This window comes from Meles meles, chromosome 18 (genome assembly GCF_922984935.1).
Source record: "Meles meles chromosome 18, mMelMel3.1 paternal haplotype, whole genome shotgun sequence".
In the NCBI taxonomy this organism is placed as follows: domain Eukaryota; kingdom Metazoa; phylum Chordata; class Mammalia; order Carnivora; family Mustelidae; genus Meles; species Meles meles.
The window spans coordinates 31,929,861-31,954,499 of NC_060083.1; the positions used below are offsets into that span (position 1 = coordinate 31,929,861).

A 24,639-nucleotide genomic window follows, 5' to 3' on the forward strand; every position below is an offset into this window, starting at 1 on the left:
AATAGACCTAAGACCTACAAGGCTCCCAAGGTGGGTGGGTTCACCGCTGCCAGGAGCCCTGGCTGTCGCTCCCAGCCACAGAACCAGCCATGAGCCAGAGCCAGCAAAAGCGTCAGCAGGTGCGGTTGCTCCGGGGGAGGAGGCCTCCTCGTGGTCTTCCCCGGGTTCTCTTGTGCCTGTGGCCGGAGGCTTGGGGTGGGCTCCTGTGGAAGCAGCAGACGTGGGCAAGTGAGGAACTTGCTGGAGGTCCAGACACGGGGCTGTTTTAGGGTGCTGACGACTAAGCTAAGGCTTCCTATCTGCTCCCCAAAGTCCTAGGCCTTGGATTAATTCTCTGTCCAGAAGCTAGCATACCGGAAGCCAGCAGGGAAGACTACCCTGCCTCTAGCGACAAGTTTGGTTGTCTCTGCCTGGAAGTCTAAAAGGATTCAGCATCAGATCTGGTCAGGGAATGATGTTGGAGGAGGGCCGCCCCTTACCTGTAGAGGCCTCATGTGCCCCGCCAGGCTGACAGGTTCAGCTTTGGGATGGAGGTGCAGCTCACAAAGCCCCGCGGGTAGGTGTTGGCCCTGAAGATGTCCCTCGAAACGGTGGTGATGCCGGTATTGTCACACACGATTCGAGACAAAGAAATCTTGCGCAGGGCCTTGCGCTGTCTCTTGGTGAAAACTCCCCGTTTTTCCCACCAGAACCTACCAAGACAAGTCAAGAGATGTAGGTGAAGGTCAGGGAGGAATGAACATAACGAGCACCTGCTGTATGCCCTGTACTTCACATTATTTCACTCGTTTCTCCAGAATTCCTGCAAAAATTTATAAATGAAGAAATTTACAAATGAATTTGTAAATGAAGAAACAAGTACAGTGGTCAAGGAAATTGCTCAGTATTAAGGGTGTAGGAATTTAAGCGGCCAGGACTGGATTTGAACCTGGACTCGGGTCATAAATGATAAGCTTTATTGGAAGGAAACCAGATTTAGTCCTTTCTGCCTGTTTTCTGGGACTTAGTAGCCAAACAGCTCAGGCACCATCAGCCTTGCCCGGCCCATGGTCTCTCTCACTCTGACCAGGCTCTCTGCAGAGGAGCCTCCTGGCCTCAGACCCTGTGAGCTCAGAAGAAATGAATCTAAAAGGGCGCTTTCCCCCTTGCTGAGTCTTGACATGTTAGTGCTTTTCTGCCCTGCCTCTGGGGCTGGTCTCTTCAGGGGAGGGTCCCTTACCTGTCCCCATCTCGGGCTCTCCTGAACTGGTTTTCAAAAAGACAAGCCAGAAGAGGCCCCACTCGGGCCCCTGGCAAAAGAGGCTCCGCGATGGCCCCAATCCAGATGTCAATGTTGTCAGGTGTCCCGTACAGATTCAGGAACTTCCTCGCCAAACCCTGGTTTCGCAGCACCCGGCTGAGCTGTGCCAGGTTCCGGGGCTGGGAGAGCCCACAGAAGCGCCTCCAGGCATTGTACCCTGTAGGGAAAGGGGGTGGAGGAAGGTCAGTCTTACCCTGCTGACTTCCCCTTAGCTTCTGCTTCTCCAGTTTCTCCCAAGAGAGCTCTGGGGTCAGGAAGTGTCAGGCCGAGCAAGATCTCTGCTGACAGAAGATCCTGAACCTTCCAAAGATCAAACCATTGCCCTCTAGTTTCCAAAGTGAGCACACAACCGTGCTGTGTGTGCACCGAGCTGAGGAGTGTGTCCTAATACAACACCTAATACCCCAGGGCTATTGGGCTCAAGTGCATCACTTAGGTACAAATGAGACAGACCCAGAACATAAAAGACTCTTACTCAGATCTGGAGAAGGAAAGAATGAACAAATACATAGATGAACAAACCAAGTGAAAAGTGTGGTTAAAGTTTACTCAGAAAAGGACCACATGCTGTATGATTCCCTCTGCATGAAAGGTCCAGAACAGGCAACCATGTAGACATAGAAAGATCAGTGATCGTCAAGGGCTGGGGTGGGGACAGGCAGTGACCATTATTGTAAGGTTTCTTTTGTGAGTGAGGAAAATGTTCTGATATCAGCAATGGTGAACAGTGGGCCTAAGACCTTAACAGACACCCATCCTGCAAAATGAGCGATCGATGCACAACTCTAAATATACTGAAGTCATAGAATCGTATACTTCATATGGGGGAATTCTATGATATGCTAATTATATCCCAACAAAGACATTTGAACATTTTTTTTCACTACCAAAGGCCAGCCTTCTGATTTCTCTGCTATTAGGATCCCACCCAGGACCAAGCCAGAGGATGGGGTGGGGACCATGAAGATAGGAGACAGATTTGCCCTAACCTTGAAGAAACACCTGCCCAGGGGTGCCTGGGTGGCTCAGTGGTTTAAGCCGCTGCCTTCAGCTCAGGTCATGATCTCAGGGTCCTGGGATCGAGTCCCACGTCAGGCTCTCTGCTCAGCAGGGAGCCTGCTTCCCTCTCACTCTCTCTGCCTACTTGTGATCTCTCTCTGTCAAATAAATAAATAAAATCTTAAAAAAAAAAAGAAACACCTGCCCAATATTATCCATTGAACTACAACTCACAAACATCATCCTCAGGGTGAGCAAAGGAAGACGATACAATGCTTTACCTCACTAAGCACTGGCCGTGATCATCTCTTAGGGTCCTCACAGCACCCCTGTGAGGCACTTTGTAATCTCCATTGTATCAATGGGTATTTGCCCAGCTTGAACAACTGTGACTTTCTTCAGGTTACCCCACCAGTAAGGGAATTTCATACAAGCTCTTCCAATTCTAAATTTGGTGCTGAACTTGGGAAGGGATTGGAGGAGACTGTGGGAGCTAGTGTCTGGACAGTATTTCTGGGACAGCTTAGAGGGCAAGGTGTGGCACCTGGGTCACTGGCAATCTCAGTTCTCCAGCAGGGGGCACCCACGGCTCTTTAGTGATGGGAAAACCACCCCCCAACCGTTTAAGGAGGCAAGAACAGGTTCTTGAGCACAGGCTGTGAGCCTACCAGGTACTATGGTAGGTGCAGTGGAGACTGCCCCATCCCATTACATAGAGCCACAGACGAGCCGAGGCAGATGGGGATTCAGGTTGTAGACAGGAGAGTACGGGAGGGGGAGAGGTGGTGAACAAAGCCTTCCCCTAACATTGTGGCTTGCACAGGAGGAAGGAAGGAGACATTCTGAACCTGATTCAATTTTACTACTTCCTAGTTATGTGGCTTCGAGAGGATGACTCGCTGTCTCTGAACTTATTTCCTCATCCATAAAAACGGCCATAATAATTGCTTCTCAGGGTCATTGGCAGAACAAAATGATTAATAGCCATGAAAATTCCTGGCAAAGTGCTTAAGTTTTCTTCTTTCTTGGGATACACTTTTCTTCTTTCCTGCGATTTTTGTGTCCTCAGGAAACAGCCAAGGCTGTCTTAAGTCTACTCCACCTGGGTTCCTGCCTCTTAGGCTCTTTGCCTTTCTGCACTTAGAGCCCGGAGCCAGTTCCTATGTCCCCAAAACTAGAATCTTCCTCCTTGGAACTCGCCAGGGTAGCGGGGAACAGGGCACTTCTTCCCTGCCCTTTGAACCTACTGTTTTCTCCACCCAGGATGTCCTAATCTGCTTTGCCCACAAGCAGACTATGTCTAGGTCGTGGCCGTGCTATGAACCTACAGCTAGAGGCCCTACAGCAGGGAGCGAAGATGTGGCAGGATGGCAAAGGGTGGTCCCAGCGACGCTTTCCTTTCCTTTTCCGAGCTTGGCCTTATGGGCTTCTGAACCACAGTGCACAGGGTACATGGTTGTAGCCAGAAAGGATGCCCCAAGGGTCTCCTCTGAAACCTGCCCCTGCCCCCAGCAGAAGCCCCAGGCCGAGCAGAGCCCTCACCTGGGAGGCCATGGTCCCGGCTGCGCTGCATGTTGAGAGCCGCCAGGTCCAGCCCGATCCTTCGCACCTGCTGAAACAGCCGGTCCCGCAGCTCGTCCACCAATATGGAATCCTGACGGTTCAGCTTGGCAGGGGTGGCCATGAGGCCCCGGATGATGGGGTCGATGCCACCTGGTGGCGAGAAATGTGAGCAGCAAGGACCGGATGGGCCTCTGGGGAGACCCTGGGTCATGAGGAGGCCAAGCTAGCTCAGAGCGGGACAAGTCAGTGGCTTACATTCCATAATGTTTGTATCAGGAAACAAAGGCCTGGGTAGACTTGAAGGGAGCTGAGGCTGGCAGGGAAAGAAGTCACCCCTACTTCTTGAAGAAGGAGCAGAAGGCAACCTCCTACCTGGCCCACAAGCCCATCTGACATGAGTCTCCTTCCCTTTGAAATCCTCTGATCCCTGAGGGGGTGGGAGGCCCAGGCCTGAGGGTCTTGGTGCACCTGCCTTGTACTGCCCTGGGGAGATGGTTAGCAGTGGCCTGAGCAGCAGCCCGGCCTCCTGGCACTAAGCTTGGTCCCACTCCCATTCCCATCTGCTTTTAAGACCTGGTCACCTTCATGCACGATTCGCCAGCTGGCAAAGAAGCTCGTGCTAAGCGGGACGCGTGAGTTGGGAGCTGAGGCCCGGTACTGGCTGTCCAAGCGGAACATGAAGGGCTGGAGCATGGTGTGGCCGAAGCGGAAGGCCAGGGTGAAGACATTGGCCACACGAGGGTCCACTTTGGAGCAATACCCACGGTAGGGCCCTAGCGTTCTCCTGGCCCGGGCCTTGCCCAGAACCAGGGGCAGAAAGTCTCGGTAGGTGATGATCTACAGGAGAAGGCAGGAGGAACATTACCTTAGCAACCGTCCACCCCATTCCCTTGCCTTTGGACAAAACTTTTGCTTTCTGAAGGGCTCCTCAGACATACCAATTCTTTATTGCCATCATGTCAAATGTGGAAATATGCATTTCCCATTGGCCGATGAAGGTCCCAAAGCCCAGAGAGTGGGGTGACAAGGACAGTGTCACACAGCGAGTTAGTGGCAGAGTTTACCATACAGGTCAGATCTCAGGTACACTCCCCATTACCCAGACCCAGCTGATTTGAGGCACAGCCCCAAAGGATGCATTAAGGGAAGTGGGAGCCACTCTACCAAATGGTGTCTCATGCCAGATTGTCTTCTGGGGGTGCTGGGTCTAGGACTCCCTACCTGTACCATGGCGCCCACGATCTTCCGGGCCTCCTGGTACAGCTTGTCTCCTGTCCACCGAGGATTCAGACGCTTTAGCTCTGTAGCCAGCCTGTTGTGCTCCCGCATAAAGAGGGTGTGCATAGCCGCCAGTTTGGGGGTTTCCGATGATCGGGAGTCACCTTGAAAACCCCAAGTTCAGAGTCAACACAACCCTCCCCAGAGAAATGTCTTTCTGCTAAGGCAGACAGTGCTCTGGGGACCAGAAGGAGGTAGCAGCACGTTATGACCCAGACCAAGTTCCCCGTCCTCACTGGACCTCCATCTCCTCAGCTGGGCAATGGGGCTCCTCACTGACTGCCACCCTCCACCCCACACAACAGGTCAGGATGGGGGAGACAGTGGGGTCTCAGGTCCCAAATTTACTGAAATAGGTTCACACAAGTGGGAAAGCAGAGAGCAGCTGCTGGGCTCGGGCATGATTCTGTTCTACCAGTGACCAGGCCCACAGCTGGTGGAGGGACCAGGATGACCCTAGGAACCTTGACTTTGGGACTGCAAGCCCACCTGTCCCATGAACTGCAGCCATCAGCACACTCTCCACTAAGAGCTAGACCTTTCCCCAGCTGTGAACTTGGGAGCAGACTGCTTTCCCTAGGAGCCCAGGGAAGAGAAAGAGGGTTGGGCAGAGCCCATTCCTATAGCCAGAGCTTCTCCTGGAGGCCCGGAAGGAAAGCAAACTCCTGGGCTTTACAGTCACTTGCTGGCTTTGAACAAAACCTTTTGTACAAGGTCTTATTTAACCTCTTCTTCAGGCGACCACCGGGGGCTGACCTGCCAGGAAGCAGGGGATGCGTGCTTCGCGGTTGGTGAGGAGGCAGGGGTCATCACGAAGGTTGTCAAAGGGCAGCAGGGCCCGGCCGTTGTCGCTGAAGCGGGTGTTGACAGCCAACAGCCCCAGGAAATTGGTCTGGTTGCGAAGCCGCAGGGCGAGGGAGACCTCGCTGCCATACACCATGCTGGCATCCACGAAGGAGGTGAGTGAGTTGAGCTGGTTTCGGACTTTGTTCCTGTTTTGGGGGCATGCGGGTGCCGAGCGGAAGAAGGGGATGCAGTCACGCTGGTTCCTGATGCGGGGGTCATTGGGTGGGATCTGAGGTAGAAAAGGAGCCAGTGGTAAGGGGGGCCCTCAAGAGAAAGCTCACTCCTCTGGATCATTCCTCACCTGCTTCAAAACCTTTCTTGAAACTCTCCTCCTCTAGGCAGCCCTCCTTGACTCACTCAGATTCATGCTGCTCAGCAGGTCAATCTGAGCATCTTTAGTGCTTTGTATCAGAGAGTCACGAAAGGATCCTCATTTTACAAATGGGGAAACTGAGGCTCAGAGAAAGGAAGTGACAATTGTTAGCAGGAGAGGAAGGATTAAGACCTAGTTCTCCTGACATTTGGGATTGTGCTGCTCTCATTCCATTTAATTCTACAGACATTTCCTAAGCACCCTTCTATGCTGGGTGCTTTGGAAACCAACAAAGGTCAGCACAACCCAGCACAGGTTGCAGGAAGCTGGCATTCAGTGAAAACAGGTGCACAAATAGGGAATATGACTCTAAATTGAGGCGCTATTTGCTATGCTTGATCTAAAAGGCAAAAACAAAAGGTGTGCTAGGAAGATATAGGAAGATTCCCCCAAGGAGGTGCCCTTGAACCAGAGCTTGAGGAATGGGTAAGGTTGCCCCGTGAATGTCACCCTATCTGTTAGGGGTGAATGAATTTGGGGGTGTATACACGTGTGTCCCCCACCTCCCTGGGCCCATATCCCCAGAGAGGCTCTGCCCCCTGGAGTCCGTCTTTCCTTTCCTAGTTTTCCACACCATCCTTGCCTCAGCCTGAATGATAGCACCCTGCTCACAACAGCACCCCAGGAACTGGTGAGAGCTTCAGGGCCCTTGGACCTCTTCAGGAAGGAGAGAAGGGCAAGAGCTAAGAGTCCCTAAAGGCTCTCAAAAGCAGCAGTCCAGAGGCTTCCCCTGTCGGGATCAGACCCTTGGGTCGGGGCTAGTCTCCAGTGCTTCCTCCTCTGTGAAGCCTGCACTAAACCTGCTGGCAGATTGCCCCGCCCCCATCCTCACCCTCCAAACACACACAGAACCCGGGGTTATGTATAGGGTCCGGCTCCTCACCTTTGTCCGACACTTCAGCACCACAGACAGCTCCTTGAACGGGCAGCTTCACCTTGCTCACCCCCACCCCCAGCACTTGGCCTGGGGCCCAGCGGAGGTACCTTGATAGGGAAGCAGGGGGGCAGCTGCGCACAGCTCTTCTCGCAGTCCACACCCGCAGTGAAGGCCACTCTGGCGGGGGACTCAGGGGCGAAGTCCAAGTCGTGGTCAATGAATTGGCCCCACTGCATGAACATAAGGGCCCTGCCCCGGTCGGAGGTCAGCCTCTCGCTGGGAAAGCGCACGATCTGGTTGGAGACGTCTCGGACCTGGTGGGAAGAGAGGTCAGCGTGAGGCATCCAGGGCCAGCTCTGCAGATTGCCCCTGTTGGCATGAACACGGTCTCTCCTCCTCTCTAGACCTTCCCTCCCCAGCTGCACTTTGTCCCACCCCCTGTGGGGTGCTCATGGCCTCAGGTGTGGCTCCTGAGGATTCCAGGAGTACAGAAAGGCAGAGGCCAGGTTGGCTGGCTGAGACCTGACCAGTTCTTCCAAAGAAGTAAACAGATCGAATGGATAGATCAGTTTATAGACCAACGGGTGCCCAGACAACAGAAGTGACTGAGAGATGCATGGACCAGTCAGTAGGTGATGGATAACAAATACAGAAGGAACTGGACAGACAGATGGAAGAATTAATACACAGATGTTGATGGAGGAGTCATACTGACATATGAATAGAAAATTGATAAACTGATAAATGTGAAATCGTTTCAATCAATAGACATAGAGTAAGACATGCAGCTCTTCTCCTTGGATAGATACTTTGATACTAATTCTTTCGGCACTATACTGGCTGGCATTACTAGATCACGTCCTACGTACATGTTCATACTAAGGACCTTATAATTCACACATCAGAGACACGAGGTGGATTCTACTGCCATTTTACAGATGGGGAGACTGAGACTCAGCTGTATGAGTTGCTCAGAGTTGGAGCTGGCCAGTGGCAGAGCCAGGATTCCAGCTGGCTGGGGGCTGTGCTCTTATTGTTTCAAAGCGGCGCACCCTCCGGACCCGCAGCCCCTACTCACAAGAGGGAGGAGGAAACCATTGCGCCTCCTGTTGGGTGTCCAGCCGAAGGGGAGGGACAGCCTGTCCTCATACTCAGCTGGCAGCCAGCGAGCCAGGGCCTGGTTGGAGGACCCCAGCAAGGGTCTTCTCCTGCAGCAGAGAGTTGGCTCTAGTCGGCAGGAGTTCTGGGCCTGGAGAGCACTCACCATGGGGTGAGGGGCAGCAGAGGGGAGGGAGGCCCCCTTGGTCAGGTGCGGCCCCCGTACCCACCTGTTGTTGCATTGCCCGGTGATGGTTCGATACTTGTTGCTGCACTTCTCCTCCTGGTCCCGGAGAGCACAGCCACTGGCCTGGGACAGCAGCCGAAGCTGGGGTTCTGTCAGCACATCTGGGGGTGGGACAGGTGGCAGGGTCCTGGCTCCTTCCTGAGCTGGCCTGTTCCATACCTCCCATCCCCGGAGCCTCTTCCCTCCCAACAGTCCAGGCTGTGTACCCTCCTTTCCCAGGCCAGGGCAGGCCCTGGGGCTCAGTGGGGAGTACAGTACCAGTGACGTTGAGGGAACTGGATCCCTGGAGTTGTAACTTCCCCTCCAGCAGCTCCAAGGCCACGTGCATGTAGTCGGCAGCCCGGACCACTGTCCTGGTGGCTGCTAACGGTTGTTTGAAGTAGGACAGGAGGTCCATGGGGCTGGCCAGGCCACTGCGGAGGCGCTCCGTGATGCTGCAGGGGGAGAGCAAGGGTTGGAGAAAGGAAGCAGAGTCCCCCCAGCAGAGCCCCAGCCTGGGGGTGGACAGCCAGGGCAGTGTGAACCGACAGGATGGACGGAAGGGAGACTCTCTACCGACATGGCACTGTCCCTAGTGCCCAGGGGCAGGGTGATGGCTGACATGACCATGGCTGGAGCCCACCCACTGCACTGACCCTCCCAGACCCACCTCTTCCAAGTCTGATTGTAGGCAGCATCCACCAGCAGCTTGGCCTCTGTTATGCAGTCCCGAAGGACTGAGGTCTCCACGGTCGCAGGGGAGGCTGATCAGAGGGAAGGGGACTCAGGGTCCAGGGGAGCCATGGGCTCCCCCTAGACCTGGACATCTCCCCCCTCCATCGCCCTCCTCCTTGGCTGTCCAAAGGGCTATTACCTGAGCCAGTGCCCTCACAGGGCAGGGCCAAGATGAGTGCGGCCAGGACCCCTGCCAGGGTGAGAAAGAGCTTCTTCTCTGCAGTGAGGCTCCCGGCGACAGCGGGGCAAGGGATCGACACACACATCCTGCCCAGAAGTGGGCCCCCTGCACCCCTCTCACCTGGAGGTCCTCAAGCCGACACCTCTCACCTCCTCTTTTCTGGAAGTAGCTAGGAAGGGACTTTTATAGCCTGTCTGTGGGTGAGGGAGGGGAAGTCCAGCCTCCTGAGGTGGGGCCCTGGAACTTCCCTCTCATTTTCAGGGGAAGCATGAGACTGAAGCACCCCTCACTCACCCTCCTTACTACTGAGCTCACAGGTGTATTTCCCTGAGGCTCAGGGTAGGGCCTGGAACACAGGTGTTGCTCAGTGAGAATTTGCTGGAAGATTGAGGAGGAGTGTGCCTCAGAAGGAGCCTGGGCCTGGACCTGCTACGAACTAGTCGTATGGCCTTGGGCAAGTCACTTCTCCTCTCCAGTCCACATCCTTAAATGACACTTGGACCTGATGGTTGGAAAGGCTTCTCTCCTCCCCCTAACTGGGCAGAAATGGGTCTGCCTTGCTCTTGTATCTCCCCAGAGCCCTCAGCACTAGGCTGGGTGTTCAGTAGGTGCTCAATAAATGTTTATTGAATGCACGAATGGCGTCCGATCAGTGATTCCAGCCCTCCCCCTTACTCCCTTTCCCTGCCAGGTCTCTCTAAGATGCAGGAGAGGACCAGGCGATGGTGGAGGCAGGGCTGAGCCGTGAAAACTAAGGGACTGCATCAGGGGCCCCCCGGTGAGCTGTCACAGGGAAAGTGCCAGCAGAGCGATGGTAGCGGAACTCCACGCAGGCAGAGGGTGGTCCAGGGCTCCACACTGCTGCCCAGGTTTCCTCAGTGAGTCTCCCTGACAGGCTTGTACCCGAGCAGTGGGCCTGGGTCTGGATTGGCTCAGGCACTACCTGTGTGACTCTGGCTGGGCCTCCATTTCCACGTGGGAAGGGCAGAAAGCCCTCAAAGGCGGTGCCTTCTCATACCCTTGCCTTTGCTCCCCAGTGGGCTTCCCCTCTGGGCCTCTGGGCCTTGGCTCCACCACATCCCAGTCCACCCGAGGCTGCTGAGCTCCAGAATCCTCACCCCAGCCCATCCCATCCGGCCCCAGACACCCCACAGCCTGCCTGTCCTTGCTTCTGCTCCAGAGCCGCCCCTTCCTCACCTGCTCCGAGGCCCCGTGCCACCCGCCCTCCACGGCCCCCCGCCCACCCCAGCGCCCCCGGCCACAGTGGCCGTTGCCCTTGAGACACCCCTTCAGCAATGTCTTTCACAAGCTCCCGTTGAAGGCCTGGGCCCTACTGATCTTATCTCCCTTCCTTCAGCAGGTGCCCCTCTCCTGCGACAAGGCAGCCTAGAAGGAAAGTCACAGTGTAGTGGCTAAAAGCCCACGGCGTTCCTGGTGCTGAGCTCCTGCATGGCCTGGGGTAAATCACAAAGTCACAGAGTGCTCCTCAAATGTACCTCACCTCCCTGCACGCAGGGAGCCAGCGGCCACAGGAGACTGGAGCTAGGGTGGGCTGGAGGTCACCCAGGTTGCCCTCTCTCCAGGATCCCCCTGAAGAGGACAGGAGTGAGTTCCGCTATCCCCGCAGAGAGGACTCTAGCTCTCCAGCAGTCATGAGTTCCGGTGACTGCCGTAGCCACGGGCTGCCGTGGGTTCCCGGGAGAAGCTCAGGACAGAACCTGGACTCTAGACTCAGCCCTGTTTGTTGGCTGGTCTCTGGGGCAGTTGACCCGTTGACTGCTGGAGGTGGTGACGAGAGGCAAGCAGATAGAAAGGGACCACCTAGGGGTGCCTGCGTGGCTCAGTGGGTTAAAGCCTCTGTCTTCAGCTCAGGTCATGATCCCAGGGTCCTGGGATAGAGCCCCACATCGGGCTCTCTGCTCAGCAGGGAGCCTGCTTCCCTTTCTCTCTCTCTGCCTGCCTCTCTGCCTACTTGTGATCTCTGTCTAATAAATAAATAAATCTTAAAAAAAAAAAAAGAAGAAGAAAGAAAGAAAGGGACCGCCTAGGGGCCCTGTACAAGAAGCCCACGGTGTGGGGGGGTGGCAGTTTCCCTGGGGTTACGGCCAGGGCTGGGCTGATGGGCAGAACTTCTGGCTAGGTCTACCCTGGGGTTCTCCTGCCCCTTCGGCCTGCTTTCTGCTGCCCTCTGGCAGGACCCTGCCTCTAAGCTCCAGACACCTGACCCTCCATGGACAACGCCCCCCGCACCCCTGCCTTCTGCTTCCAGGCCTCTCTGATTTGGTAGGAAGGCTCCCTCTGAGGACCACAGCCTGCATACTCTGGAGCTCACTGACCTGCACCCGCTTAGGTCAGCTGCTCAGCCCCTGAGCTGGCTTCTCCACTGCCAGATGGAGGTCATTGCTGTGTCTACCCTATGGGAACCTATGTAGAATGCGACTGCAGTGCCTGGCACACAGCAGGCGCTCAGTGACGCTGAGTAGGCCTTGCTGTCCGGCCTCGGGTTGCTTCCTTTATCGAGCTCACTCCAGGCTGTGCTGGGAGGGGAGCGACCACCCTCAGGGTGAAGGCAGGGGCCAATAAATGTAAGGGCTTTGTGGCCCATCCAGGCCGGGGCACCTGAAAGAAAGGGAAGAGAGTGAGGGACGGAGGGAAGGAGGGAGGGAGGGAGTAAGACAGGCCTCTTAAGTTAGGTTTGTTCAGACTTTGGCTCTCTGTGCCCACCCTCCTCCTCCATCAGAGTGGGCATTCCAGCTGTCACACCGGGGCCACGGGAAACCCAGTGGACTGACAGTGATGGGGGGAGAAGCCATCCAGAGGCTCCCCAGTTTGGGGACCTGCACCCCTCTCCTGCTGTGACCTTCACTGAGAGGCCGGCCGGTCCCTGTGGGGTCCTTGCCAGGTCACACAATGGTTTGCTTTGATGTGTGCTGTTTTCTGTGGTCAAAGTGGAACACACCCGGAGACCAGAAGAAGGATATGGGCTGGGGCCACAGCCAATGCCCACTGGGACCTCCCGGGAGGGATTTTAGGTTTTCTTTGGGGCTAAGTGTTGCCCAGTGGTATCTAGAGTATCTGATACTGGGAGCAGACTGTTTTTTGATAGCCTCTCCTCTACATAACAAAATTATTTCCAGTAATACTCATGAAATGAAACAAGTAATGATAATGGTTAGAAAAGAAATGTGTGACTGTTCTCATATTAAACTTTGTACGTGCAATCATACCAGTAAAGAAATAAAAATAAAATACTAAAATACAAACAGGTAAAGAGCATCGGATTAATACTTTTAAATTATGTGTCTGTGTTTTAAATAAAGGGGAAAAACTACCCACATATTGATGTTTTTAATATAATAGTTAAAATATTATTGCAGTTTCTGTTTTCTTGATTTGTTTTTTAGTTTTAAAATAAACAACTTGAATTTTTTTAAAGATTTTATTTATTTATTTGACAGAGAGAGATCACAAGTAGGCAGAGAGGCAGGCAGAGAGAGAAGGGGAAGCAGGCTCCCCACTGAGTGGAAAACCCGATGTGGGGCTCAATCCCAGGACCCCGAGATCACAACCCAAGCCAAAGGCAGAGGCTTAACCCACTGAGCCACCCAGGCACCCCACAACTTGAAATTTTAAAAGAAGAATCAATTTCAACGGCAAAGATACTCACATTCAGTAAACTATTCCTGTATGAAGTAAAATTTGCACTTTAAAAACATTGTAATTTGGGGGCGCCTGGGTGGCTCAGTGGGTTAAAGCCTCTGTCTTCGGCTCAGGTCATGGTCTCAGGGTCCTGGGATCGAGCCCCGCATCGGGCTCTCTGCTCAGCTGGGAGCCTGCTTCCCCCTCTCTCTCTGCCTGCCTCTCTGCCTACTTGTGATCTCTCTGTCAAATAAATAAATAAATAAATCTTTAAAAAAAATAAAAACATTGTACTTTGCAGTTTACAGTGTTTCACTGGTGCAAATTTTAAACACAAATTGTAACTCCGAATGGTCACAGAAAGTGACAGAATTGAAGGAAATCAAGTTCTGCCTTTCTATCTTTGCAATCACTATGTTCTCACTGTTGTATCAAACCCACCATTTTTTAAAAAGATTTTATTTATTTATTTGACAGACAGAGATCACAAGTAGGCAGAGAGGCAGGCAGAGAGAGAGAGTGGGAAGCAGGCTCCCTGCTGAGCAGAGAGCCCGATGCGGGGCTCGATCCCAGGACCCCGAGATCATGACCTGAGCCGAAGGCAGACACTTAACCCACTAAGCCACCCAAGTATCTCCCCCCCCTTTTTTTTTAAGATTTCATTTATTATTTATTTGACAGAGAGAGACACAGCAAGAGAGGGAGCACAAGCAGGGGGAGTAGGAAAGGGAGAAGCAGGCTTCACGCAGAGCAGGGAGCCTGATGTGGGGCTCGATCCCAGGACCCTGGAATCATGATCTGAGTCAAAGGCAGACACTTAACAACTGAGCCACTCAGGTGCCCCCACAAACCCACTATTTAAAAGCAAGATTCTGCAGCACAAGGGGGAATGGAAGGTGCCAAGGGCAGCCAAAGCCAGCACCAAGACTGAACCTTCCAGATGAATGCATGCATGCAGCCCAGGGAGCCACACCGAGCCAGAATTCTACATGACCTCCAGGGAGAATGTGGTGCTATTAAAGGATGAGTAAGAAGGACGCGTTCATTCGAAGCTTACACGTAATATTATTAAGGCAACAGTAATTGCAGAGTGGAGACCGACAGAAGACATCTTTGGGAAGGAGTGTTTATCACAGACACTGCCTGGCATTGCCTACAAGATCATCAGGAGCGGCCCCACCTTTCGTCTGGGGTATGAGGACGCTTACATTTCCTACAGACAGTGCGCCCCTTCTTTTCTGCACAGAGGTGGCCGCATCCTCTGCCCTGCCCTTGGTACTGGTGCTTTGCCCCTTCCTCTTGCCCTTGATAAAAGACAAGTCAGGAGGTTTTTAAGTCCCTCCTCACACACTCCAACTTTGGGTACCTGGGAGAGGACGGAGTGGAAGCATGGGGCTCGGAGCACCTGGGGCTGAGGATAGGGCTGCTTAGGGGCCGTGCTGGGAGTGAGCCTAGCCCCTTCCAGGATTCTAATGGGCAGCATCATGGTCTCTGAGAGTCTGCACAACAGCCCAGGGAACCCGAAATGCTTGCATGTTTCTAGGCCCCGCAGGATCCCTCCAGCCTCCACTCACTCCTCCCCACCTGCTCACCACACTCCAGCCTTGAATTCCCTGATGCTTTCTGGAAGCACTATGTTCTCCCTCACCTCCAGGTCCCTGTAATGTTCCCGATGAACTACTCAACTGCACAACCCAGCTGAGAAATCACCTCCTCCAGGAAGCTTTCCTTCATCCCTTTCTTGTTCACCCCCAACACAGTCTGGGTTACATCGGCAGAGCTCTGATGCTTTTCTCAGCACATATCAGGCTGTATCAAAGGCACACTGTCACTATGTCCATCTCCCGGACTGGCCCCTGAGTCCTTTGGGGACCCCAGGCCTGACCTTGTTTACAGCCATGTACCTAGCACCCTGGACTGGCTGGGCCCATGGGCAGGGCTCAGAAATGTTTGCGGAACAAGAGTGAACCGTCCTGTGTCCCGACTTAACTCGGGGAGTCGGCATACTCTCTTCCACCCTGGGAAGGAGGACATGTCCCTTCCCCCACCCAGCTGGGATCTCTTCTCCCTTCCCCAGGTGGCAGTCTGGGACTCCCAGGAACTTGACCCTGACAGGCCAGGTAGGCAGGGTGCAGCAGGGTTGGGGAAACGCCATGGTGACCACGTGGGGCCTTGAGGTGGGTGCTAGGTGACCCCCATGACTATCCTTAGTGTAAGGCTGAGAGGCCAGAAGCCTGTGTTGGGGGCAGCTGGAGTGGGTACTGCCTGAGGGACATGAGGACGGGACAGTCAATTGAGCACGGAGGCCTCTTGCTGAGGACATCAGAGCGGGATGCCCCCCAGGGTTGGGTGTTTGGAAAGCTTGGCTCCTTGCCAGGAGCAGGTGAGTTCCTCCCTCCATATGTGGAGTCCAGCACTTGCAACTGGGGATGGGCCAGGCTCTTTACAGGCTGTGGCCCGCTTGGACCTCAGAGGCTGGGGAGACTGAGAATAAGGGGGCCAGAACAAGGTAGGGGTGCCCTGAGGGTCAGCCCCTCAACTGCTCTCCCTCGCTCGCTGGTGGCCATGGAGTGTGAGGCCCTGGAGGATGTGGTACCACTGGTCCCACAAGGGTTCTGTCCCCTCTGCTGACTCATCTTGGCCCTCCATACAGTGTCTCCTAAGGAAGGAGCCCTGGGGGCTTACACAGTCAGGTTCCAGCCCCCGCCCCCCTTCCCCAGAGCCCTGTCTCCTCTCTCTATTCCTTGTCCTCTAAACCCGCTGGCTTTCAGCTCCTGCAACAGGCCTGTGTCCACCTACTGTGGGTGTCAACCATGAAGACCCTTTTCCTGTTGTGCCTGGAGACTCCTACCCTCCCTCCAGGCCCCACCTACAGGGAGCATCGCCTGCCCCAGCCCCACCAGCCAGAACTCGAATGGCCGGGTTTTCTGGTTCCCTGCCTACAGTTCCTTTCATAGAACCTAACATGCTTGCAACTGTACATGTATTTCTGTGGTTGGATCCGATGAAGCTCCATCCCCCAATAGGTCTGTGTGTGCCTGTTCTATGGCTCACCTGAGGCCTGGTAAAGCCTTAACAAGGGTTTGTGGAATGGTGGCATCTTCTGTGACCTTGCCTGTCCCAGCTCTTAGGTCAGGGAGGGCATTTGTGCCTTTTCCTCATTTAGGACCTGGTGTCCCTGGTCGGCGTCATTATCTCCCTGGGCTGGGCTGGCTCTGGTTTAGGGAATGCTGTTGTAGGCCTGGCCCTGCCAGGCTGAGGCCCAGACCCTGGACCACAAGGGAGCCTTCCTTTCCTGGCTTCTTTTCACTGCAGTACCCTAGAACCTTCACGCCCACCCTCCCCTGGCTATCTCGAAACCTCAAGATTCTGCAACCACTTACATAAGAACCGTCCCCCAGCCACGGTAGAGCTGCTGGCCTGATTGGATCTCTTTATCTGCTTGGCTCCAACGGCCCCCATGGAGACAGCCGCAGTGGCACAGGGCTTGGGGCCTGCTGGGCCTGCTCCTGTTCCCGGGCTGTCTGGGAATGGGGTCTTTGGCCCTATTTGCATGATAAGAACACTGAGGTCTGCAGGAAGAAGGTGCGGGGATTGGTCACTGTGCCAGAGGCCAGGGTGGGCCAGGAGTGTATGCACGTGTGTGCACGGGTGTGCACGTGTGTGCTCTAGAGCTGAAGACTCTCCTGAGCAAGACTGGAAGAAACCTACTGTGGGGCCTTGGAGAGCTGGCCTGGAAGCCCTGCACCATGCTGGCTCTGTGACCTCGGGTAAGGGCTTGACCTCTCTGATCTGCTAGTCAGCCATGAGGGGGGATGTTCAGAAGGCAGGAGCACTCTCTGGTGAGCACTTGAGAGATGCAGAGGTCCAAACTGGGGGGGGGGGGGGGGGGTCCGCTGAGGGGAAGACCCCTTCCTTTCTCCTCCTTCCTGCCTTGGCATTCTGTGAGAGCTGTACCTCGCCTCTTCCATTGGACTGGAAACTCCCAGGGGCAGGGACTGGGGGCGGGGGAAGGAGGGTTATGGGCTTGCAGACAAAGCAGCAACAGAGTGAGTAAGAGGGGCTCAGTGGGACATATGACCCAAAGAGCCCTGATGCTTGTGGGGAAACTGTGGCCAAGCAGTGGCTCAGTCAGTCGAGGACTCAGCTGTCCTTGTCATTTGCCAGCCTGGGCTCTGTGCTTTACTCTGCTCACCTGAGTCCTCACCACAACCCTATGAGGCAGGTGCTGCCCCCTGAGACCTCAGTTTTATGGTCAAGGTAGAGTGAAAACTTGTCTTGGTCTTGGAGCCAGGGAGGGGATGTCAACCCAGGTCTTACTCAACAAGCTGTTTCCTCCTCCCCCAAGCACCCAAGGATGCAGTTGTGACAGACTGGGAAGGTGACCTGGGCCTGAGCCCACAAAGGCAGGCCTGGTGGCCCCTAAGTCGGACTAGAGGGCAGTCTGCCAGGCCACCCTGGAGCCCACTGTACTCTAGGCTCCCTGCTGGATGAGGCTGCCCCAGCTGGGGGGGAGGGGATGGAAGCCACTCTGGGGCGAGGGGAGACAGGAAGGAGCACGAAGGGGTAGAGGCTGGGTCCCAGAGCCTGAGAGGGAGAGCTGCACCCTCCCTCATCCCCCTTGCCCTCACACTCTGAATCAAAACCTCCAACAATCTCTCCACAAGAGAGGGCCCACACCGATCCGTTTTTGCCTCCTGGCATCTCAGTACATCTAGAAAGAATAAATGCCTGAATGCTGTAGAAATTTACACACCCTGTTGAACACAATAGTCTCTTGCCTAAATCTTACAATTTAGGAGTTTTAAAAATGCGAACAATGATTTGAGCGGTTCCTGGCTGGCTCAGTGGTAGAGCATCCAACTCTTGATCTCGGGGTCATGAGTTCAAGCCCCACATTGGGTGTAGAGACTATTTAAAAAAAATAGGTTTTAAAAAGGCAAGCAATGACTTGAAAGATTGTGCAGATCTTCCCCCTATCCTCCCAGTAATGGCCTCCCCAGCATCTCTGGTGGGGGTGATGAGCTTGGGGGTGGCCCCAGCCCCTTGGCAGCACGGGAAGTGGCTGGAACCAGTGTCCTGGGCAGAAAGCCTATTAGTTGGGACCTTTGTGCTAGGTGAAGGCCTCTCTCTCTCTTTACTCTTCCTCTCCTACCCACAGTACAGTCTTCTGATACCATCATGGAAAGAGTGATGCTCATCCCCTCAAGGAACAGTAGCCAAGCACGAAGGGGCTACTATTTGCTGCCTCCTTCAGCCCTCAGAACCCCAGAGTGGGCTATTCTGAGTTGGCCGCTGGTGTTGGACTCTGGGCAAAGACAGGTCTTCGCCTTCATTATGTCTCATCTAGGCAGCAATGACAGTTCTGACTACAATCAGGCCTTGTAGACTCCAATACACAATGGGCATGGGAACATTCCAGAAGAGATGGAGCCAGATGCTCCCTCAGTGCTCCTCCTGACACAGCCCTATGAGGGCTTACTGGGCTAGTGGATACACTCCAGAACTGGAAGGTCAGAGAGCTTGGTGCTTCCATGAGATGTAGAGACATGGCTGTGGGGGGCTCTCTGGGAGGCATCATTGCCCTTGGTGTCCCAAGGCACCAAGTGATGTCAAGGACCAGTATTTACAATAGTATTGGTTCCTTTATTCTTTCAACAAATACTTGTGGAGAGCCTTCGCATTCTAGGTCCTGTGGGAAGCACTGGAGGTGAGTAAAAGCAGGTATCTTATGGAGGACAGATGTGAAACAAACATTGTCTCCTGCAGGTCTGAGGGAGGAAAAGCCCTAGGTACATCCCATATAAACGGGAAAGAGTATTGCTATATCCTCGTGTTAGGAGACTTGGCCAAGTTTAACAGCCAGTTAAGGCAAGAACTTGAACTTGAATCTAGGTCTCTTTTCTCCACGTCAGATTTTTAGCCCCCTCTACTGGGTCTGACCTCTTTAACTCATTCTCTGCCCGGTAGCCAACATGTCCTTTCTGAAGTACAAATTAGATCATGCTACCACCCCAAACTCCAGTCAAGTCTTCCAAAGATTCATTGCATTTAGAATAAAATCCAAACTCTCTCCTCAACTGGCTCTTATCTACTTACCCACAGTAACTTAAAAATATATCCACAAATTCTTTGACATTCCTCATCCAAAAGATGGAGTTTAATTCCCTCCTTTGAATGTGGGCTGCACTCGATGGCTCACTTCTGTCTTACAGAATGTGGTAGAAGGGATGCTCTGTGACTTCTGAGACTGAGTAGTAGAAAGGCCACAGCTTCCACCTGGCTCCCTGTCCCAGGACACGTGTCCCCAGAACCAGGCTACCAGGCTGTGGTAGACCAGTCAACCACCCCACCTAGGTTCCTAGCTGACACCAACATCAACAGCCAGACATGTAAGCTAATGAAACTCACATGCTCTTGCCTCACTTTCGAGTCTTCCAGCAGAGGCCCAAGAAGCAGAGATAGGTTGTCTCTGCCATGGCCTGCCAGAACCCCTGGCCTGTAGAACTTGTGAGAAATTACATAGGACAACTTGTTTTAAGCTGCTAGTTTTAGGGTTGATTGGTTATGCAGTGGTAGGTAACTCAGACAACATCTTAGAGCTCACCTTCTACCAAGACCCTCTTCGTTCACCACACTCTGGTTACACTCTCTTTTCTTTTCCCTTTGACCACCAAGCTCATTCTTAGCCCAGGACCTTTGCACTTGCTCTTTCTTCTATCCAGAATGCTTGCCCATCACCCAGATCTTGGTCTGCCTGGCTCCTCACCATCCAGATCTTTGCCCAAATATCCCCTCCTAAGAAATTCCTTCCCCAACCTCATCTTGTAACACAGCCCATCTTACCAGTCACATTACCCCATGCATTTCCTTCATAGCTTTTATTCATGAAATCATTTATTTGTCCATCTATGGCTTATCTGTCTCCGCACACTTCTTCCTTCCTCTTTCCATCACCTCCTGTGGGGAGGATGAAATGATGTGTCTTTTCCTTATGCGAGTTCTCACTGCAAGTCAGTGGATCTCCTGGTCTTTGTGACTTTTCTGTCAATTCACACTGTAGGGAAAGTCCAGGAGCCTGTGGGCCCCATTTCCGCATTCTTGGGAGAGTCTCAAGGGCCCTCCTGGGCACATTCCCTCTATGACAGGGCCTCCTCTTTCCCCCCCCTCTTGGCCTTTCACCTCAGCGGTCACCCCATAGCCTTGCTGTTTTATTGACATTTGTACAGAATCAGAGAGAGCATGTGGTCCTCTCTGTCCACTGCTCACACTCTCCTCCTTCATAAAGCCTCTGGTCTTCTCCCCTCTCTAGTTCTAATTCTTTTCCCCACTTTCTCAGGGTCCCCCTTAGATTTCATGTACACCACACTACACACACACACACACACACACACACACACACACACACACACACACACTGGTTCATGAAGGGCAGGGTGGTGGAGAAAACCTACTTGGCAGGGAGAATTTTAGCTCTGATACTGTTCAGAGTTGCCCAGACATGGCAATTATTGAAGCACCTTCAGTCAGTCTTATGGTTTTAAATTCTCCACAGAGAGAACCTCTAATGGCCTTATAGGCAGACTCTGCCCTTTCCTTGCATGCCCCTGCATCCTTGAGGTGTAGGAGACATGGCTGTGGGGGTTCTCTGGGAGGCATCATTGCCCTTGGTGCCCTAGCAGCTTCTTCTCCTGCTTTCGGCTCCCTCCCCATCCCAGCTCCCTCAGCAACTGCTAATGGTTCCTACTGGATTAGCCACTGCTGCTCCCACATGGGTCTTCACAGGATTCCCTTCTTCCACAGGGTCCTGCCCTTTCTTCCCTTGGGTCAGCCAAAACAAAGTCAGTTTCCCTAAGAACTTAGGGGTAAAGAGGACAAGTGGGACAGAAAAACAAAATTGGAAGTAGTTGTTTAATGGTGTCTAATGGATGAATAAAAACATGAATGCCTAGACATAAATAATTACAAGTTCCTTAGATGGTGTCATTTAAGGAGTACCCTGCTTGTGCCTTTCATGGCAGACACACCTGGGAGGGAGTCTCTCCACCCACATGCTCATTCTCTGGGAACAACCCTCACCCACAATTCCTGCTGGAGGGATGGACTTTGACGGCCATGCTTATGTCACCTGACCCACACATCCCCTCAGCCACATGGGACATGTGGCCCGATCTCAGACCATCACGTTATTCTCATAGAGCTTTGGAATTTGAACCAGAGACCCTGAGCTGAAAGCTGAAAGCAGAATGGGAAGGTCTGGTTTTTGGGTTGAGGCTCCCATCTGAGCCATACACAAGGTGACTGGGTAAGGACAGAGAGAGGGCAGGAAGGAGGAGAGACCAGCTGTGTCTCCCGACAGCTTCATAGCCCCCACAATATACAACTTCAGGGAGAATTTTAAACCTCCTCTTTTTGTTAAAAGTGGCTGGGTTTGCAGCCCCTTGTAACCGTAACCAAAACCTACTTCTCTTCAACTCTGCAGAACAACCTGACCCCAAAGGCCCAGGGTGAGAGTGAAGGAAACATGCGATGGTTGTGTGGCAATGAGGTCCAGGAAGAGAGATCGCGAGGGACACCCGCAAACTGGAGGAGGGTGAGAGCCCATATGGACATGAAGACTGAACTGGCAGAAACCAATGCAGGGAGGGAGAGGAAGGGGAGAGGCGGGGAAGGGGTGTGGGTAAGGGAAATGAGAGTCGGCACAGAGCTGAGGAGTAGTCTACACACAAGCACTGCAACAGGCCCTGAATGCGTGTTCCCGAAAATGAATGAATGAACCCATGGACAGATCTTCCCAATCCTATTTGCAAGAAGTGTGGAGTCTAAAAATGGGGGTGAGGGCGGTGGGGAGAGCAGTAAGATGTCAGAGCCTTGCAGACATGGCCCCGAACTGAGGCTCACTCTCTGCTCTCGGTTTCACTCCCGGGCATGTCGCAGGGCCCTCTGGAACTCAGCCCCCACCCTCTCCAGGCCTCCCTCCCTGCATGGAGGAATGGCCGCCAAACACTTCCAAAACACTACCCATCTGATGAGAGAAGAAATGTCAGGAGAAGGATAACAAGGACAATAATCCTTGCCTAGGTTCTGGGTAAGGTTTATAAAATCTTCTTCAACACGTTCTGGAGTCTTACAAGAAATCTGGGAGCTTATGGGGACAGATATTCCTCTACGCCAGTGCAATGAGGAAGAATCCATGAGCTCAAGAGAAGCCAGAGAACTGCTCCAAGATCACCAGTCTGGGAAGAAATTGCCTGTGCTTTCTCTAACACTCTGGACACAGACCCAAAGAGGCTGGGAAGACATGTGAACGAGAACCGCTCTCACTGGGGAAATAGCCCCTCACTAGAGGACGCCATCCACCAAGAAGAGGAAAAGAAGGGTGTGGCTTTCCAGAACCATGAGAACACTTCTCATAACTCCAGCATCAACCTTAGCCACCAAAGATCACTTTTTCCTTCTTCCTAAAAATCTGAGTCAGTTGTTTAGTTTTAAAACTCACCCTCCTATGAGGACCTCCACACCATAACCGCAAGCTCTGAAGACAGAAGATACAGTAGATTGTCCTCCATGTAACAAATGGAAAACAAAGCCAAGGAGAAGGGACCTACTCATTGTCACTCCTCTTACAAACCAGCCGGCGCCTCCCTAGTCTCCTCACTGCTGCCTGCACCTCCTGGTTCCTCAGGGTGTAGATCATGGGGTTGAGCATGGGGGTCATGACTGTGTGGCCGATGGACACAGCCTTGTCCATGGAGAAGGCAGTGAAGGGCCGGGCATAGAGGTAAATGCTGGGAATGAAAACCATAGACACGACGACGATGTGGGTGGTGCAGGTGGAAGCTGCTTTCCTCCTCGCCTGCCCTGAGTGGGACCTCAGCATCACCAGGATGACCGTGTAAGATATTAGAAGGAGAAGGAACCAGATGAGGACCAGCATTCCACTGTTGGAGATCATGAGGAACTCCAGGAGGGAGGTGTCCGTGCAGGCAAGTTTCAGCACTTGGGGGACATCACAGTAGAAGTTATCCAGGATGTTGGGGCCACAGAAAGGCAATGGGAGCATCAGAGCCAGTTGGGCAATGGAATGGACAAAGCCTCCTACCCAGCTAGCCACCACCAAGCCCACACAGAGCTGCGTGTTCATGATGGTGATGTAGTGGAGGGGCCGGGAGATGGCAACAAGGCGGTCATAGGCCATGACCGAGAGGAAGAAGACCATGGCACCTCCCAGAAAGTGGAAGAAGAAGATCTGGGCCATGCAGCCCTGGTAGGAGATGGTCTTCTTCTCAGAGAGGAAGTCCACCAGCATCTTTGGGGCAGTGACAGAAGAGAAACAGAGGTCTATGACAGCCAGATTTCGGAGCAGAAAGTACATGGGAGTGTGGAGCCGGGTGTCTGAGGTCACCGTGACCATGATGAGGAGGTTTCCCATGACAGTGGTGGTGTAGACAAACAGGAACACCAGGAACAGGAGGAGCTGGAGCTCTGGAGTCTGGGAGAGTCCCAGGAAGACAAACTCTGATGTCCACGTGAGGTTCCCTGGCTCCATAGCACCTTCTCCAAACACCTAAAGAAACTGAACCACAGGCATAGATGCCTGGAGTGACTACTTGCCTTTTTAGTGTCTGGAGCTGAGAACTGAGTTGTCCAGGTTTATATGATGGGCATCCTAGGTGTAGACCATAAAATGAGGTGCTGATTAAATGACCTTGTCTGTGGAGAGTTTACAAGTTGGTGCTGTAACATACATTCATGAGATATCTTAAAGGCACCCAGAGACATAAGCAACCCGCTTTTTAGAGACACATGGAGTCCAACAGAACATCAGTCAAACTTTAGATGTCCCATTTCCTTAAGATTTGACCTTGATTAAGTTTACTTAATCTCTCTGGGTTGTCTCATTATCCAAAAGTTAGGAATAAAAATACTTGATGGCATTTTCTGAGGGTTTAAGTAGAATGACACTTGCAAAGTTTCTAGAACAGTGCCTGGAAATAAGTGATAATCACTCTCTGGGTCATCTCCTCCTCTAAAGACATCCTTCCTTCTTCTAGACTCAAATAAATTTTCCTCCCAGTCACTTTTCACACAATGTTTAACACATCGTAATGTTAATGAACTTTTTGTGTTGTCTGTTTTCCCTCCACAACACAACCCAACAGAATCCTACAGACACGTGGTCTCGATTTCACAATGCATTTGTGTCCCTTTGTGCCCATCCTTGCTCACAGACGGTACTTGGTTAAGCACCTGGTGTTGAGTGCCAGATGGGTGAATGACTACAGGGCATGCAGGTGGGGGCGTAGGAGCCCCTGAACATGGTTGGATGCCTGGGATATGAATTCTTCCCCATGCCCTAGTGTTCCTTCCCCTTGTCTTAGTGTTCCTAATGTTCCTTTACTTGGTGAGATTCCCCAGAATGTACCTGACACGAGAAGCAGAGGGATCGGGGACTTTCATTAGATGAAGTAACAGAATGAATATATTGTTTGAAGAAGACTCTGCTCTTTCAAAAGAACCACCA

The 24,639-nt window shown here is 53.0% G+C and overlaps 2 protein-coding genes across 2 annotated transcripts; both read right to left on the minus strand.

The window, feature by feature from the left end:
- Nucleotides 1-490: 490 nt before the first annotated feature.
- Nucleotides 491-9,561, minus strand: EPX (eosinophil peroxidase). Its single transcript, XM_045986059.1, has 12 exons — nucleotides 9,435-9,561; nucleotides 9,231-9,324; nucleotides 8,840-9,015; nucleotides 8,565-8,682; nucleotides 8,315-8,444; nucleotides 7,344-7,550; nucleotides 5,897-6,215; nucleotides 5,084-5,244; nucleotides 4,444-4,699; nucleotides 3,842-4,012; nucleotides 1,220-1,457; nucleotides 491-692 (listed from the first exon to the last, which is right to left on the minus strand). The coding sequence occupies exons 1-12, from the start codon at nucleotides 9,559-9,561 to the stop codon at nucleotides 491-493; spliced, it is 2,199 nt and encodes a 732-aa protein (XP_045842015.1).
- Nucleotides 9,562-22,719: 13,158 nt separating this feature from the next.
- Nucleotides 22,720-23,664, minus strand: LOC123929826 (olfactory receptor 4D2). The gene has a single exon (XM_045985903.1). It carries the CDS (start codon nucleotides 23,662-23,664, stop codon nucleotides 22,720-22,722), a length of 945 nt encoding a protein of 314 aa, XP_045841859.1.
- Nucleotides 23,665-24,639: the final 975 nt, after the last annotated feature.

Bases quoted from the DNA above. Each gene is read 5' to 3' on its own strand.
- EPX (XM_045986059.1), bottom strand. From the start codon at position 9,561: ATGTGTGTGTCGATCCCTTGCCCCGCTGTCGCCGGGAGCCTCACTGCA. The intron at 9,016-9,230 runs GTGGGTCTGGGA...CTCCCCCTGCAG, and splicing joins TACAATCAGACTTGGAAGAG to CATCACGGAGCGCCTCCGCA. The intron at 4,700-5,083 runs GTAGGGAGTCCT...CTTCTCCTGTAG, and splicing joins TCGTGGGCGCCATGGTACAG to ATCATCACCTACCGAGACTT.
- LOC123929826 (XM_045985903.1), bottom strand. From the start codon at position 23,664: ATGGAGCCAGGGAACCTCACGTGGACATCAGAGTTTGTCTTCCTGGGA.